The 16171-nt window shown below is 43.6% G+C and overlaps 1 protein-coding gene across 3 annotated transcripts in view; it reads right to left on the bottom strand.

Annotated features, from left to right (window-relative positions):
- The window catches only part of USP7 (ubiquitin specific peptidase 7), a 59440-nt gene that overhangs the window by 4338 nt on the left and 38931 nt on the right, over positions 1–16171 (bottom strand). For all 3 annotated transcript variants that reach the window (XM_069486942.1, XM_069486943.1, XM_069486945.1), the window contains 18 exons: positions 15689–15769; positions 15514–15604; positions 12316–12398; positions 9859–9968; positions 8495–8651; positions 7319–7463; positions 6909–7039; positions 6291–6425; positions 5383–5484; positions 5083–5188; positions 4199–4291; positions 4046–4113; positions 3564–3664; positions 2648–2801; positions 2118–2185; positions 1546–1654; positions 1375–1452; positions 339–439 (listed from right to left, as the gene is read on the bottom strand). In XM_069486942.1, the coding sequence (XP_069343043.1) occupies positions 339–439; positions 1375–1452; positions 1546–1654; positions 2118–2185; positions 2648–2801; positions 3564–3664; positions 4046–4113; positions 4199–4291; positions 5083–5188; positions 5383–5484; positions 6291–6425; positions 6909–7039; positions 7319–7463; positions 8495–8651; positions 9859–9968; positions 12316–12398; positions 15514–15604; positions 15689–15769 (1913 nt within the window). The remainder of the gene's footprint in view (positions 1–338; positions 440–1374; positions 1453–1545; positions 1655–2117; positions 2186–2647; positions 2802–3563; positions 3665–4045; positions 4114–4198; positions 4292–5082; positions 5189–5382; positions 5485–6290; positions 6426–6908; positions 7040–7318; positions 7464–8494; positions 8652–9858; positions 9969–12315; positions 12399–15513; positions 15605–15688; positions 15770–16171) is intronic.

Raw genomic sequence — 16171 nt, 5'->3', positions numbered from 1 at the left:
GGCTTCCTTCTACAGCCTGCATGCTGGCTGAACAGATCCAGGGTGACCCAGCTTCTCATTGATCATTCACAGTTTGATTCATATACCCTTCCTCTGCTTGGCTTTTCTACCTGAATCTCACCTTTTTTCTACAGCTCATTAACACCAGGAGATAAGGGGGAAAATGGCTGAGCTGTGAAATACCTATAAACCTAGGCAGTAGGCCGCTTCTCTCCACACCTGGCCAGGACGCACACTGCCCCTGGCCGCCCCTGGCCGTGCTCCATCTCCATTAATGAGACTTGGGGGGGTGGGGGGGGGACAAGCCACCCCTACCTTTGGGGTCAAGAAATACTTGCCTGAGTTTCCCTGATGCTTTCTCCCCGAGCTCTACAGCCTTTTTACATTCTTCTAACAGGTCCCGGACACACCCGTGCTTGTCTGGATATAGTGTTATTTCCTAAGCAATGGAAAGATGAAATAAGCACTTTAAAGAAAACAAAAGGTCTGCACTAACAAACGAGGAAAAGCTGCCCCGGTTGTTCTCAATCGTCTCCAGCTGGTCCAACATGTCCTTGTCTATGTTCCCGTGCGGTGGTCCCTCACCTGTGAGCTCGCTCAGGGTGGGCAGATCGGCGGTAACCTAGGCCCCACCCAGTATTAGCAGGCCAGGATGCAGACTCATTTCTAGAGACAAATACTCTATGCAAAAAGCTTGCCATTTACAGAGCAGCCTCTCAGGACGTGATTCCCCGAAGGGCTGTCCAAGAGCCTTCCCAATTCCCAGCAGGGTTAGGGTTAGAGAACAGACCAGGCACACTGTGGGCTTCATCTGACCCACCCTGCACAGGGGAGGCCGGTTATGGCTCAAATCTTCCTTCAACGCTGGCAGAGCTAGAGAGAGATGAGTAACATGGTATCCAAGTGGACACAGACTGTCTAAAAGAACCACTTAAAGGTACGGCTGGACCTTTCTTTGGAGCAAGCAGGTGACCGTGAGCAGCCTGCGTTAGCGATGTGGGACGTGTGTGCACAGCAGAGTCAACGACTGCTCCACTCAGAGGCCTGCTGGACCCACTGGGACCCGGCCAAGGCAGGAATAGGTTGAGCGGGATACTTCCCCTGGGCCAAGTAGCAACGCGGAAGCGCCAACATCTCCCAATCAGTAAGAAAAGGATTACAGGGAGCTGTTAGCTCAACACTGTCATTCACCCCAAAGGCCTGAGAAGATCACACCAGGCAGGAGGAGGGAAGACCCTGGGCCAGGGGGCACTTAATACCTGCTGTCATTTAGACAGCGCTTTTCTTTCGTTATTTTAGTTTAAGAGCTGGGGATATACAGAAACGATAAGCTCCAATAAAATAAAAACTCACGGTATTTTAAACAAAACTTACCTCTTCCCTAAATTGGCTGTTTAACCATATACACTTAAAACTCCGCCTATTCTCAAAGTCTGTGATTTTCATCTTAAGCTATTAAAAAAAGAGAGACTCATTTTAGATACGTTTCCACAAAAACCCAAGCCTTCTCTTTATACCCACAGTTACGTTAATTTGGACTCATACCTGCTGATAGTAAAGTTTCTTAGGTTGTCTGGGCTTGAAGAACTGTAGAAGATCTCTTAGAGTACCTTCATAATTATGTCTAAGTGGATTACCTGGGCCATCCCTATAACTACACAAGAAAACAGCATATAAATAAATGACTTATTTGCCTAAAACAAGTATCTGAGTGAAGCATAAAAGCAAACCACTGCCCTCACGCCTAGACACGAAATTTGGACCTGGCATAGGGTTCAGACCTAAGTACCTCTTGCTGTCACACTGGAATGCTCTGCAATGGTGGCACAGCACAGAACCTGGTAGGGACTGAACTGGCTGGACACATGGGAGATGCACTGATGATGTGTCTAGAGTAAGTCTGGCTTTAGATGGGGCTCTGACGATTATTCTGACATCTCAGAGAAATATGGTGAAGCTGTGAGTGGTGACAATGCTAAATCTCCAAACTAAGCAAGCAATGGCACGTCAGGTGATGGGGCAAGCTACTTATTCACATTAGGTGCCAGATGTTTTGATGAACTATGGAAAGCATGTGGTTACCGACCAAACGACAGGGGTCTGTGAGTGTGGCTTACCCTTGAGACTTGAAAAACTGGAGCAGCATTGGATCCGTGTTGAGCCTCTGTGCAACTGTCTTTGCAACCTGCGAGACGGAAACGCCCCAGGAGACAGAAAGGAAGGTTCACATTTTAGGGAAAGAATTGAAATGTGCTCAATAAACTTCACGATTAATTATTTAAAATATGGTATGAGCAGCCTGAATTTAAATTCCCTAGAAATTTACTATTTAACAGGAATAAACTATATTCCTTAGTATAGCACCATGGGAGCCGTGTATCTATCTAATGATCACTTTTAAAAGGACTTTCACCTTGAGCGGTGAGGTCCACAGGTTTCTATTTTCTAACGAAGATTATTCTAGCTCCCACGGCAGCATCAGCCTGAATCCACGTCCACGGGCAATGTCCTCAGGCAATGGGATTGTAACCCCCACCCCCCCCTTCTGAACCAAGCCCATTAGACAGCTTCTTTAACAAGCATTTCAAACAAGAAATTGGTCTGTCTGGTGTGGAATCTGAAGGGGAGAAGAACGTTTCTTAAATACCTGAAAATAATTCATTCTATTTGATAATGTCACCACAAATCCAGGATCATTAGGGATTGTTTTATCACAGAAAATGACATCAACGCGATGGTAGAGGTCTCTGAAGTACTCCTTTGCAGTGGGCAATTCACTGTTATCATTTTCAGGGTCATCCCTGGGTGGGGGGGAAAGGTTTACAGACTGAATCAAAGTCCATGCAGGGGAGTAGTCGGTAAAAATGGCATTTTTTATGCAACAGTGACACCAACAGGTTCTCTTGCAATATAAACTCAGGCTTCGCTTTCAGGCTGCTGGGAGCCCGCCTCAGCTCCCTCTGTGAGCAAGGCACAACGAGAAAAGCAGTCACGTCTGTGAGATGTGCTCTGAGCCACGCACAGTGCCGGCCGCTTCACATTCTCAGTGTTCCCACAGAACCAGAACCTGCTCGAGACAGCAGAGCCCCCTTTACAGACAAGCACGCCCAGGATGCAGTGCCTTGCCCACAGAACTGGCAGGTGGCAGAGCCGAGGCTCTGACCAGGAGCCAGCAAATTACCACTTTCATGTAACATCTAAGACCACAGAGCTGCTGGATTACATGCAGACAGATCTAAATCAATCACCTAAGTAGGTGCATTCTCAGGAATTTCATTTATTTTAGGAGAAGGAAAACAATTGTTATTCCATAAAGTCCCTCCCCCCCCCATAGCTACCATGCTCACTTGTTCACATTTTTAGGGTGTGGGAAGACAGCTTTACATGATAAAGATGTTCCCCACCCCTCTTTCCAAAACCTAGAGAAGGCCAGCTACTGTCATCACTGAGATGCTCTAGCAAAACATGGCACAGGGTCTAGACACAAAACGTTACTTCGCCTAACGACAAGAAAACTTCTGACATTAGTATAAAGTGATAAAATCCTTCAAAAAAGTACATACTTTTGAAACACAATAATGTCACCATCCATTAGTTCATCCAGGGCTTTATCAAGAGACACGTCATAGTCCTGAATTCGCTCTGTTAAATTCGGTTTAACTTCCTATAGTAAAAGACATGAAATGGTTACATGGCATAGTTTGTTTAATGCTTAACACGGCCATATGTTCTTCCTTGCGCTTTAAGTACTTTCTCTAACCCCAATTCTGTCCACCTACATTTGTAGTTAGTTAAAATGCTAATAGAAAACACTAAAGTGAAAAATCCCTAAGTATGTAATTAATTACTGATCTTAAATAGATTTTTTTTAAGTCACAAATCTAAAAATGTGATCCTCAACTCAAGATTATCTAAGGCCCAAGTCAGGAGTCGGGTATAGACTTCACATGATAACAAATTCAGAAAAAGCAAAATAAACAAGAGCCCCCCCACCCCCCCAAACTACTAACGATACACTGATTATGAAAAAAGGAAGCACACAAACCTCATAGAGGATAAGATTAGTATCTTGACTAAATCCTGCTCTGTCACACATAACTGGGAGCAAGTCACCTAGGATAGAGAGAAGTTTTTAAATACGTAGCTGTAACATACTGAGCAAAACTCTGCTTAGAAGGCAAGGGCAGTAAGGACTTACTTATTTTACAGGATATTGGTGTGTAGATATGCCCACAGTAATTCAAGCTCCGTGTTTTGGGATCATACATCTTCAAAAATAACATTACATCATCTACAAGGTTAATAAACGAGTTTTGTTAGGATTGTAATACTCGGTACAACGTTGACGAAAAAGATCAATAGTAAGTTCACTTGCTGCTCAGTAACAACGGAAATGACAGCTTAAGGTAACAGTTACTGTGTCAGATGAGGTTTGCTCAAGAGGCTGATGCTATGACTGAAGAGATCTGTCCCACATCAAACTCACGGGAACTGCTACATTTGAGGCAGTGAGGTTGGTGTGTGCACTGAATTTAGAAATCCAAGTTCACAGAGACCTGACACTAACTAGCTGGACAGGTGTTACCACACAAATATGTTAACAGCTTAGTCTTTGATAAACGTGACCACTCATGGCAAAAAAACCTCTTGTCACTTTATATCAAGGGTCTGCAACCCACCTGTTTAATAAAGAAACTTTACTGGCAGACAGCGGTCGTTTACATATTCTCTGCGGCAGCTTTATTGCTACAATGGCAGACAGACTCTACGGCCAGAGAAGGCTGAGACATTTACTATCTGGCCTGTGACATCTTGCGATCCTGCTCTACATGATCTGTTCACGGTGGGTAGCACAACAGAGGCAGAGACCAGGAACAGGACAGCCCCACACTGCTGCCACCGTCTCCCCGCCTCACAGCCCATCTTACTTGACTTCATCAGGAAGCCTTGAGCACGGGAAGGAGCATTTGCGGAATTAAGCAACAGATCTCTCTGCAATGCTTGACCCCGTGTGTGTGGAACAACCATCCAAGAATCCAGCTCTACGCTCTAAGCGCAGTCAGGCGTCTCGTGGGCACTTACGATCTTTATCAAACTTGGGTAATGTTGCTCCACTAGCGGCCAGCTCAGGATCAACTGTTTCCAGGAATATTGTCCAAGGGTTTTCATTATCACTGAGTTCAATCATCTATTTCCAAAAGAGATGCTGATTTTAGAAGGTTCTAATGGCTTAGGTGACAGATCGAAAAACTATACTCAAGTACTGAAGAAAATGTCCATTCTATTTAACTGGACCAAAAAGGAAACAAGGTGCACTAATTGCAGAGGACGAAGCCTTCTGCACGGTCCCAAATGAGATATGCTATTAGCAACAATATTTACTGTTTTATTGCCGTCTGCTTCATTATCTAACATTGCTGGTCGCTTTGTTCCATTACTCCTTGCTTGCATGGGCCATAATCGAATTTGATCTTGTGGAAATCCCTGAAAAAAATGTTAAAAATGAGTAACAAGTTCATATTTTATCAACCTAATGATTATCTTTTTTTTTTTTTTCTTTTTCGTTGAAAGGGAGATAGGGTCTCTCTCTGTCATCCAGGCTAGAGTGTGGTGGCATCATCTTAGCTGACTGCAGCCTCAAACTCCTGCGGCAGCGATCCTGCTGCCTCAGCCTCCCAAGTGGCTGGAACTATAGGCACATGCCACCATGCTCAGGTGATTTTATTTATTTATTTTTTTAGAGACAGGGTTTTGCTATATTGCCCAGGCTGGTCTCAAACTCCTGGCCTCAAGAGATCCTCCCACCTGAGCCTCCCAAAGTGCTGGCATTACACATGTGAGCCACTGTGCCCGGCCTGGTTTTGTGATTACAAGAAAAAAATCATAATTACAACTCTCCCTACTGACTTAGACAACTGTGACCCACCCCTCAGGGTCAGCTCTATTCCAGGGCTCAAGTGCCCATTCTCCCCACCCACAAAGGGCAGGGGGATATTAACATACATGTGCAACTTCCTTCTTTGCAAATTCTATGGAAAGACTAGCTCAAAAGGGCAGAAACATGTTTCTGAAACTTCGTGGATTCCCCTGTCCTAGAGTCAAGAGCTCTAGAATATTAAGAGTATTTTTCCTAGACTCATTTCTCAGACAGGACATTTACCTCACACTTCTAGGCAGTGACTGGACACAGTGCCTATCCCCAAAGGTAGTTAGTGTTTTCTAGTTACACAAAAGAAAGGTGGAACCTGGAAGTCAGCCTAAGAAAAGCCACCAGAAGGACTGGCACGCACCATGGTCTGGGAGAGGTTCTGGACGAACTCGGCAAGCGAGGAGTTCTTTAATACTTTGAACACAGTGTACTTCACTTTCTCTTCATCGTACATGTCATTTCCTTGGTGGCCACAAAACTGGTCCTCTGCAACTATCTGAATACACATTTGAGAGCACAGAACAGAGTTTACGATTGACAAAAAATATGAGTCCATGCTGAACAAATTTAAATACTAAAATCCTAAAAAAATTAGTCTTTTGTTCCAAGGACATTTCTTCAGAAGATCCATGAAGAAAAGCTTTATAAAATGACCAAAACTAACTCAGGTGTTTATTTAGGAAAGCAGTCTACGTTCTAATACTATCACAATCTATAGCGTACCAGCTGGAGATCCAACCTGTGGCGACCGCCTCCCACTCTCCAATCCCCTCTTGTGCTTTCCATAAACGCTAACATCTAAGTCCTTACTCCTGAACCGGCCCCAACAGTCACTCAGGAAGTACCCGCCAGCTAACCCAAAAGAGGCCAGATATTAGCTCGGGGCACAATGGCCCTGATGTGGCGACAGTCACACTGGGTGTGAGCGCAAGCTCAGGGCACCGCATGCGCACTCTTCCGGGGTCGGGGCGGGGCGGACCTGCACTTGCATGTAGAGGTGGGCCTCCTGCCGCTCCTTCCGTTTCTGGGCCTCGATCCTTTTCTCTTCTTGTAATCGCTCCACCAGCTGCTGAGGAATATCGTGATCTGTGACAGCCTGTAAAACTTCACCTGCAGGACAAATGCATCCTCTTTCACCTCTGTGCAGACCTACTTTCCCTTCCTTAGAAGGTCCAAAGTCCAGGTCATCTTTAATAAAATAATCTATTAAAGTAAAATTACTTGCTATCATGAGTTTACATCAGAACACACAAGCCCAATCCAACTTGCTTCCCAACAGGGCAGAATAAGTACAAAATGTGTTTGGACAGGCAAGGCAGCTGGTGGATTCATGGTACAACTATAAAGTTTACCAAAGTAAAGGATGAAACAAAAACCTGCTCTACTCACTCAGTTTTGATTCCCTGATATACACCAACATATAAGCATTAGTGCAGTGCCGGACAGACAGGTCATCATCATGACCTCCATAATTGTGCTCAATTGCTTCTTCTTTAGTACACCTGGACACGACGTCATCGTCAAATTTACACCACTGGAAAGAAAGCAGCAGAATGTCAGCAGAGATACAGTGCAGCGACAGGAACCTAGCACTGGAGGCTGCTGGGGTGTTGGCCCAGGCACTTGTCTCAGGCATCCCTCTCACAAAATGCATTAGCACTTTCGTTTTCAATATTCTGTGGGAACTGCTACTTCTTACGCAATGGCATTTTTTCGTAGTCTACTCAAATAGCCCACTTTTCACTGAAGTTCAATCTACTGACACTACCAACTCTTTACAAAATTAAGAAAGCCATATTGAGCATACCTAATTTAATAAGATTTTATGCTGTGGTTATAAAATGACATGGGATGTTACCTTATCCCATATCATTTTATCAAAGCAAGTGAGGGCCTGACTTTTTAAAAAAAGTCAACATAACATACATAATAGTTATCGTTCAATCCGTTGTGGATCGAGCCATTTCAAATGGTAATACACGCTACAGCTGAAGGTGATCTTCGTTGCTGTCTCATGCTGTGGGGACCCCTCTCCATCACATTCCCTTGGCAGGGGCCAGTGGCCTGAACCCTTGTTCTCTTGTTCTGTTACTCGCTGGCCCTCTGGTCTTGGACAAGCATTTTGAGACCCTCATCTCCAAAATGGGTATCCTGCCCTCTATTCTCCCAAGGGAGATGTTGAAAAATCACGTGATGAAGCCACATGGAAGAAGACACGGGAGGACGGGCACACAGGGTCAGATGCAAGCAACGCGGCCTCCTTGAGCCAGCCCATGCTGGGTCTCACATAAGATATGAGGGATTATATTCTGTCTCATATTAGATATAAGCCCAGTGTTCATTACTAACAAACAAAGTACACTCACTAATTATTTACCTTTAAAGTCTCAGCAATTAAATGGACAGGAAAATAGCACTTAGCAGCCAGAGGACAGACAGACCAATGCGAGGCCAGGAAGGAATCTGAGCTAACAAGCCCACCGAGTGGGAAGGAGAGATGGCTGCAGCGGCGCGTCAGTGTTAATCTCCTGACCAGCGCCGCCTTCCAGCCGAGCCAACACTTACTTTGCCGTCCCCCTTGGGGTTTAGATAAACCACATAATGTCCACCGTGGTTATCTCCACTGTGAACCAGGACTGCGTGGAGGATGTAATTTGCAGGGTCCTTAGGATCGGTTTTTTGCAAAAATTCATCAAGGGGTAACTGTTCTGGGAACTCAAACCTATTAAAAAAACATTTTAAAGGAAATTCATTTACATATAAAATACTGTACTTTTTGATTCTATTTATTGTAAGGTTTTCTAATTCATTGGTTCAACATTAAGGGGAAAAGTATGACTTTGACTTGAGAAACCCCCTGAGCTACTTCCGAGGTAGCCCCCCGCTTACAAGAATTTTTCATGTCAACATAATATTTGAATTTAGATTTATGAGGAAAATGCATATAAAGCAATGAGATCCCTAATAAAGTTTTAAATCCAAGGATATCATACAGTCTTATAGTACACAATGTGAATTTCTAGGCTGTGGATAATTCAAAATACAACAACAAATGATTCTGAAAGCCCAAGAGTTACACCATTGAAGATAATTTATTTTTTGGGGGGCCAGAGTGCCATGGTGTCAGCCTAGCTCACAGCAAGCTCTAACTCCTGGGGCTCAAGCAATCCTTCCCCCTTGGCCTCCCACAGTGCTAGGATTACAGGCGTGAGCCACTGCGCCCGGCCAATATACTACAAATTGAGAAGTGTGGAAAAACCAAGTAAAAAGAGATTTCTCATCCTGCAACTTCTATAGACATAATGAAATTGATTCGGTTTTAAATTATTGTCTTCATAAAATTTGATCTTCTTGATAAGATTTCAGCATCAGGGGTGCCAAAGCAAAGTACTGTCACTCTTGAATCTGGTATCTTACTCTGGAAAATTGTGTATAACAGGGCACACAAACACCTACTTTAGCATTCTTGAAAACTCCGGCAAATTCTAGATGTCAACACCAACTGAGAGATTACAAAATACTGGAGAATCTTATTTAAACAAATACACTAGTATCGAATTCCACATCTGAGGTAACATCTACAGTTTGGCTCAGCTTAAATGTATAAGCAATCCTGGTAAACGCAAAATGTATGAAAAAGAGATAACCCTCCCTATCATCCTGAACTTCAATCCCCCACAGCGGAGAATAGGGCTGGAGTCAGCCGAAGTATCCTTTAGAGGAAGAAATCCATTCAGTGGGAGCAGCCTTTGAAATCTCTTATGTAAAATGATCCCTTTGACATTACAACTCTTGAAACGCTGAGTTAGAAGAGAACTCAAAAGCAGAGAGGAAACTGAAAATACAAAGACTGAACAAAAGTACTGAGATCAGTCCCGTAAGTCAGAATGATGATGAAATCTTAGCTTTCACGTTACACTATAGATTACCTATCATTGATCTTGATATTTTGGTCCGTCTGCGGGTCATACATAAATCTCATCAGTTGCAGATGTAACACTGGTGGCAATGTTAGGAATTTCACACCTTTCTCTGCTTCCTGAACATTGAAAAAGAAACACAAATTTAGTTCCTTGAACCAAGAAACCAACATGTTTCAGCAGGAGTCCAATGTGTTTGGGGAAGTTTGGAGTGCAGAGGGGGGGAAGTTTAGCTATCCATTTGGGCACCTCTAAAATGTTTTGTTTGGGTCTATTATTAGGTCTCTTCATTTAAAATCGCTGCACCAGCATGTGTGAGAGACTTCTCTTAAGTGGGATTATGTTCTAACTGGACACCTAACAATGGGAGATGTGAAATAAATTAAGACACACATTTCCTACCACGTTATAGTCATTAAACATTATGAAAATTGCGGAGATCCACGGGGAAAAAAACATCAAATGGAAAAGCAGAAAACTATGATTTCAATTGTGTAGGATTAGGTATGCCCACAAAGCACCTAAAAGGACCGAGCACAAATGAACACATTCATGAGTTGGGAGGATTTTAAGTCAACAGCTTCGTTCCCTCAGCTTCGTTCCCTCGGGCTCTTTTATGTTGACAACAGAACCCATACATCCTGGAACACACATGCAGTCCTGGCTGTTCCATATTATTTCGAAGAGAACGAAAATGTCCTGATTCACTATCAGCAAGGCCCTTTCAACACCCAACGCAGCCTCACCCCTGCAAATGCCAGCCTCTGAGCCACAGGACACCCCCACGCCCCAACTTCTAACAAAGGCCTTCTCGGGAGGGGCCCAGGACCCTCCACCTCTCACACCTCCCCCTGCACCTCTGCTCCAGCTCAGCCAGCTCTCGCTGAAATAAGGCCTTGCCCACCTAAGACACTAACAGGCTGTCAGGGGCCTTCATCTCCTGTCTGACTCACAGCTGAATTTCCAGTATGGACCTTCCCTTAGGCCTTAAACCTGTCCAATCACCAGCCACAGACCTGCAGGCATTAGGGGCTGTGACAAGGCACACCTATTTGGCAACCTTCTGTAGTGTACATGGGCATGTTTAAGACGACAGGGGTATCTCAGGAAAGACAAAAACAAAACCCATGAATCTGCTCCAAATCAGTGAAGGGCATGTTTTTAACTGGGAAGATAAAGTATTCTGTCCCTCCACGACTGTCCACTGACGCTTTCACTCTAGAATACATATCACTTACCCAGACCTCAAAATATCCAGCATAAAAGCAGTGCTTATAAGTTGAGTGAAAGGTTTCTTGAGCACATCCAGTTACCAAACTTAGTGGGTTTTTTTTTTTTTTTTTAGACAGAGTCTTGCTCTGTAGCCTGGGCTAGAGTGCATGGTGTCAGCCTAGCTCACAGCAACCTCAAACTCCTGGGCTCAAGCAATTCTCCTGCCTCAGCCTCCCAAGTAGCTGGGATCAGAGGTGTGCACCACCATGCCCAGCTAATTTTCTATTTTTAGTAGAGACAGGGTCTCGCTCTTGCTGAGGCTGGTCTCGAACTCCTCAGCTCAAGGGATCCTCCCACCTCGGCCTCCCAGAGTGCTAGAATTACAAGCATGAGCCACTGCGCCCGGCCAGCAAACTTCTGATTAATGTTTACAAAACGATGTTCTGATCTGCAACTCAGTCCCTGAGCAGTCTGGCCTAGCAGAATAGCAAATCCGTGACCCACTGCAAAATGGGTATATTAGCCCCATAAATTATAAATTGGCAAGTTTGGTAAGCATAGGCCAATGTGAAATTTTAAATCATAAAGTAGCTGAGCCAATGAGTCAAGGTTATGCGGCTGCAAAACAGACCCTAGATCACTGGATCCCAGACGACACTGGAGATCCAACAGGATGGTGTGGACAGCAGCCAGGGACTTTGGCCACGTCGATTTCCCTCCATCCACCCATGACTGGTGGCCTATTCACAGTGCTCACCACTCTGCCGGATGCCCAGAGCACCTCTGGGGCCATGACCCTAGAGAATGCACTCATTCTAGAGGTCAGGATCCTCAGAAAACTAAGTTTCATCTAAAAAGAAAAAAGTGATCAAACAAAATACAAAACAAAAAAAAAACACCAACCAAAAACAGAGTCCCAGGGACTAAGAAACATTTTTTGTGACTGGATGCAACTGAGGGAAACGTCCAGCCTTCCTGAGGAAGAGAGACAGTAATTGATGAACTCGGGAACTTCCTACAACACCATGACAGACCCTGAAACTTCTGGATGATGAATCTGCTGCTGCAACCTTCTGCTAACACCCTCCCCTCCCTTCCCCATTCAACTCTACAGGAAATAAAATCCTTTGAATGTTCTTAATACCAGAAACACATGAAAAGGTACCAGTAAATTTTTAAGTAGCATTTAAGGAAAAGGATTGAAAATAGAGAAAAAAGCGGCAGTAGGACACTGGTGCAAAACCCCAGAGTTACCTGTAAGCCGTGCTCCCCGGCGTCGTATTTATTGTCTCCGTCCAGTTGTTCCACAGCCACATAATCCACAAATGATTCAAAAACTTTAAAGGGGGAGGAGAAAAAGTCAAACCAAACTGATCACTAAAGTTTGAACCCAGATACAATTACTTAAATATAACCCAGATATAAATTATGTAAATCAATCTATTTAGGAATGCCAGAGAAGAGAATCTCACTAACTGTAGCTATGAACAGTAACACCCTCTACTCAAGACTATAGTTGATGTGTCCTCACCACCCTCACTCATCAGCCAAAGCACACTAATGTTTCTAAAGGGTACTAAAACAATATGTAAGAAGAGTTAATGTTTTAGTAACTTAGATTTTGAGCAAAACACTTATTATAAAGCTACAATTACGAAGACAGCATAGAACGTACAGTGTGGACAACCAGATGAGCACTAAGGTTTGCAGCTGACGACACAGAGCAACAAACAGCCCAGGTGAGCTGGAGACCAGAGCTGGGGGGGTCTGTCACGACATCCTACCACACACAGCTGTCCCAGGGGGATTGCAGATCAAGAGAAAAACACTAACAGGTAACAGAGTATCTTAGGACATAAAAAGCAAAACTGACACACTGGATTTCACTGACATTAAGAATGACAACATTAAAGGGTGAAAAGCAAGGCACACAACCAGGGAGAATCTCTGCAACTCAAGGCAGAACGGGCACCCCGAGTATAAAGAACTACTTATGTTCTGGCCGTTCTGGAATAACACAAGTGGATAATACTGAAAACAACAACTGTATCACTTTGCCAGCAAGTAAAAGAAAAAGAAAAAAACAAAACTGTAATATTGTAGTCCACAGGCAGTATGGGACAGGACAGTGACCCTCCAGAGAAGGGCAACAAGTGAGCCCACGATGGGCCCAGCTCACTGCTTCGTTACTAGGCTGCAGTGCTGGGGAAGGAAACCCAGACGGAGTCCAGTGTGTGAGTCTCGAAGACAGAAGTGAAAATTTGAGGAGCCCAGGGCAGCTGGAATCCACAGGGCACAGCACCCAAGAGCCAAAAGCTGCACAGGACGAGAGGTCTGGAGATTTGCAGAAGGTTCTCCTTGAGCCATTAGCGAGTGCTGGTCAGCAGGTGAGTGTGAGTGTGAGTACCTGAGGCCAGGGAGAGAACGCCCTGGAGAATGGGGGAGGGGGGATCCTAATCCTCATAGCTGAAAAAGGCTGGAATAGGCTGTGCTCCCACCAACCACAGTAAATACCTCCTAATACGTGGTAGATTGGTCTGAAAACTCAAGAAAGGGAACAATTTAGACCTAAAATAAAACCTGCTGTGCCCCCACTGAACAAAGCTTAAAACAAGCTAAAAAGAGCCAAACTACTTCCAAGTAACTTGATCTGTGCCCCAAAACAAAGGTTAAGAATGCAACACCCAGCAACATAGAAACCACAGTACCTGCTATCAATAAAATATTACCAGGCATGCAAAGAAGCCAGAAAGCACCACCCATCAAGAGAAACAGATCCAGAAATCACAGATGACAGAATTGGTATGAAGTTATTATTAACTATATTCCATATGTTCAGGAGCACTGAAGAAAACAAGAGCATATTAGGAAACATGGGAGATTTTTATTAAGGGATCCAAATCAAACCTCAAGAAATGAAAACATCCCGGATGGGATTCACAGCAAGCTTGACAGTGCAGATGTCAGAGCAATAAAAACCACAATGTCAAACCAACAAGGCAACCAGGGGTGACTTCTGACAGGGGATGGGGGGATGTGTGAAGAGTGGCCAAAAATTTTCCAAATTTAACGATCACTAAAACTATAATCTCACAAATCCAAAGTTCAGTGGACACTGAGCAGAAGAAACATGAAAACCACAGTAGGGCACATCATCACCTGACAGCTTATAATCAGCGAGAAATAGAAAATCTTAAAATCAAGGGCGGGGGCGGGGGGGGGCGGGCAGCGCAGCACTGGCGTTGGGACAGAGACAGCACATACTACACAGAGAGGAAGAGACATAAGTATGACAACACAACAGACTTCTCAGGAGCAACGCCATCAAGAACACAGTGCTGTCAATCACAGGTCCCTACCCAGTTAATGTGTCTTTCAGAAATGAAGATGAATTAAGACCTTTCTCAGCATACAAGGTCAAAGAATTCATCTCAGCAGACCTGTACTACAGGCAATAAAGAAAATGATACCAAATGGAAACCTGGATCTAAATTAAAACGATGAGCACCACAGTTGTACACATGGGTGTAAATGTAACACACTCCCCCGACCCCACCACCGCCTTGTTTTTAACATCAATGTCTATAAATAAATTAAGAACTGAGGAACCAATACAAAAATGGATACAATACTTAAACAGGCATTTTACAAAAGATCTCCAAATTGTCAGTAAGTATCTGAAAAGACAACTTCACTGATCTTCAAGGAAATACAAACTAAAACCAAGACAGCATCATTCTCCCACCAAAATCTTCAAAGTCTGATAACTGACACTTCCGGTGTGGGTGTAGAGAGAGCAACTGCGACGCTGACATACTGGGGATGGAAGTGAAGCTGATCAATCACTTTGGAAGTCTCACTAGCTTTACCTGTGAAGCTGAACATGGGCATGCCCTGCGTGGTAGCAAGTCAATTCCTCCCGCCATAAATGCAAATGAGCACAGGAATGGTCAATCTGCCTTACACCTAACAGCTTCAATCTGAAAACCACCCAAATATCAAGTTCCAAAACTTTCATGGTATATTCCTAAAATGAAATACTCTGAAGCAATGAAAATGATCAAATTACTGCTGCTTACAATGGAATGTATTCACAAATACAATGTTGAGCAAAAGAAATCAGAAACAAAGAATATATCCTACTGCACGACTGTATTTCAATAAACACTGAAAACATGCAAAATTAACCTCACATGTCAGAAGCCCTAAGAGTGGATTCCTTGGAGGAGGGGGAGGCAGTGAGTGGGAGGGGTTGTGGGGTCTGGTCCAAGGTTCTATTTCTAGCACTGTTTGGGGTCTACAAGCCTGTGTTCAACTCAGTGAGCTGTACGCTTTACACGTGAGCCATTCTCTGCATCTATTCTCTAGGCTATGTTTCGAAAATATCAATTGTAAATAAGCCAAAATAGAAATTATCAAAAGCTCATGCCATTAACATACACACAAACTTACTATTTTTCTTTCCCTTTATACTTAGCTGGATGTCATAATAATCTTCTCTTCTGTCGGACCGATAGTCCACTTCTTTACATTGGATGTAGGACTGTAAGGAAAGTAAGGCAGCTTAAGTATTAGTAGTCAAAAAACTCATTTTAAAAGTCATGCTTTAAAATTGGTAATCACATACCACCATTTTGCCTCTGAATAATTTAGGAATGGTGCCTTCTACACACGTGCCTTTCATCTTATTTTCCACATTATCAAGCAACTGAAAGACAATGTTTTGGCTTTAATAAAAATTTTTATGACTAAGCAATATACAGTAATTTTATACATGACTAGGAAATATCAATGGTCAAAGATGTACTAGACTATTAAACATATGACCTTTGGCATGCAATTATCAAAAACATACAAAATCTTCTTTCTTGGTTGGATTTTTACAAAATATCTACATGCAACAGTTGAGGTTAACCTTTTATACAGCCTTTGGAATGAATTAGTAATCTGTAGTGCCCTTAGAAGCATTTTTTTATGTTTATTTTACCTCTGTGGAAAAGCATGTAAACTGTTCACTAAACTTAACTCGTAATGGTCCACACCAAGAGATTAATGAGGTTGAGCCTGTCAACAGGATTGACTGGTTTGTCCATGGATATTTAATGAACTG

Source organism: Eulemur rufifrons, chromosome 14 (assembly GCF_041146395.1).
Source record: "Eulemur rufifrons isolate Redbay chromosome 14, OSU_ERuf_1, whole genome shotgun sequence".
NCBI lineage: Eukaryota > Metazoa > Chordata > Mammalia > Primates > Lemuridae > Eulemur > Eulemur rufifrons.
This window is presented reverse-complemented; position numbering and strand designations above follow the sequence as displayed.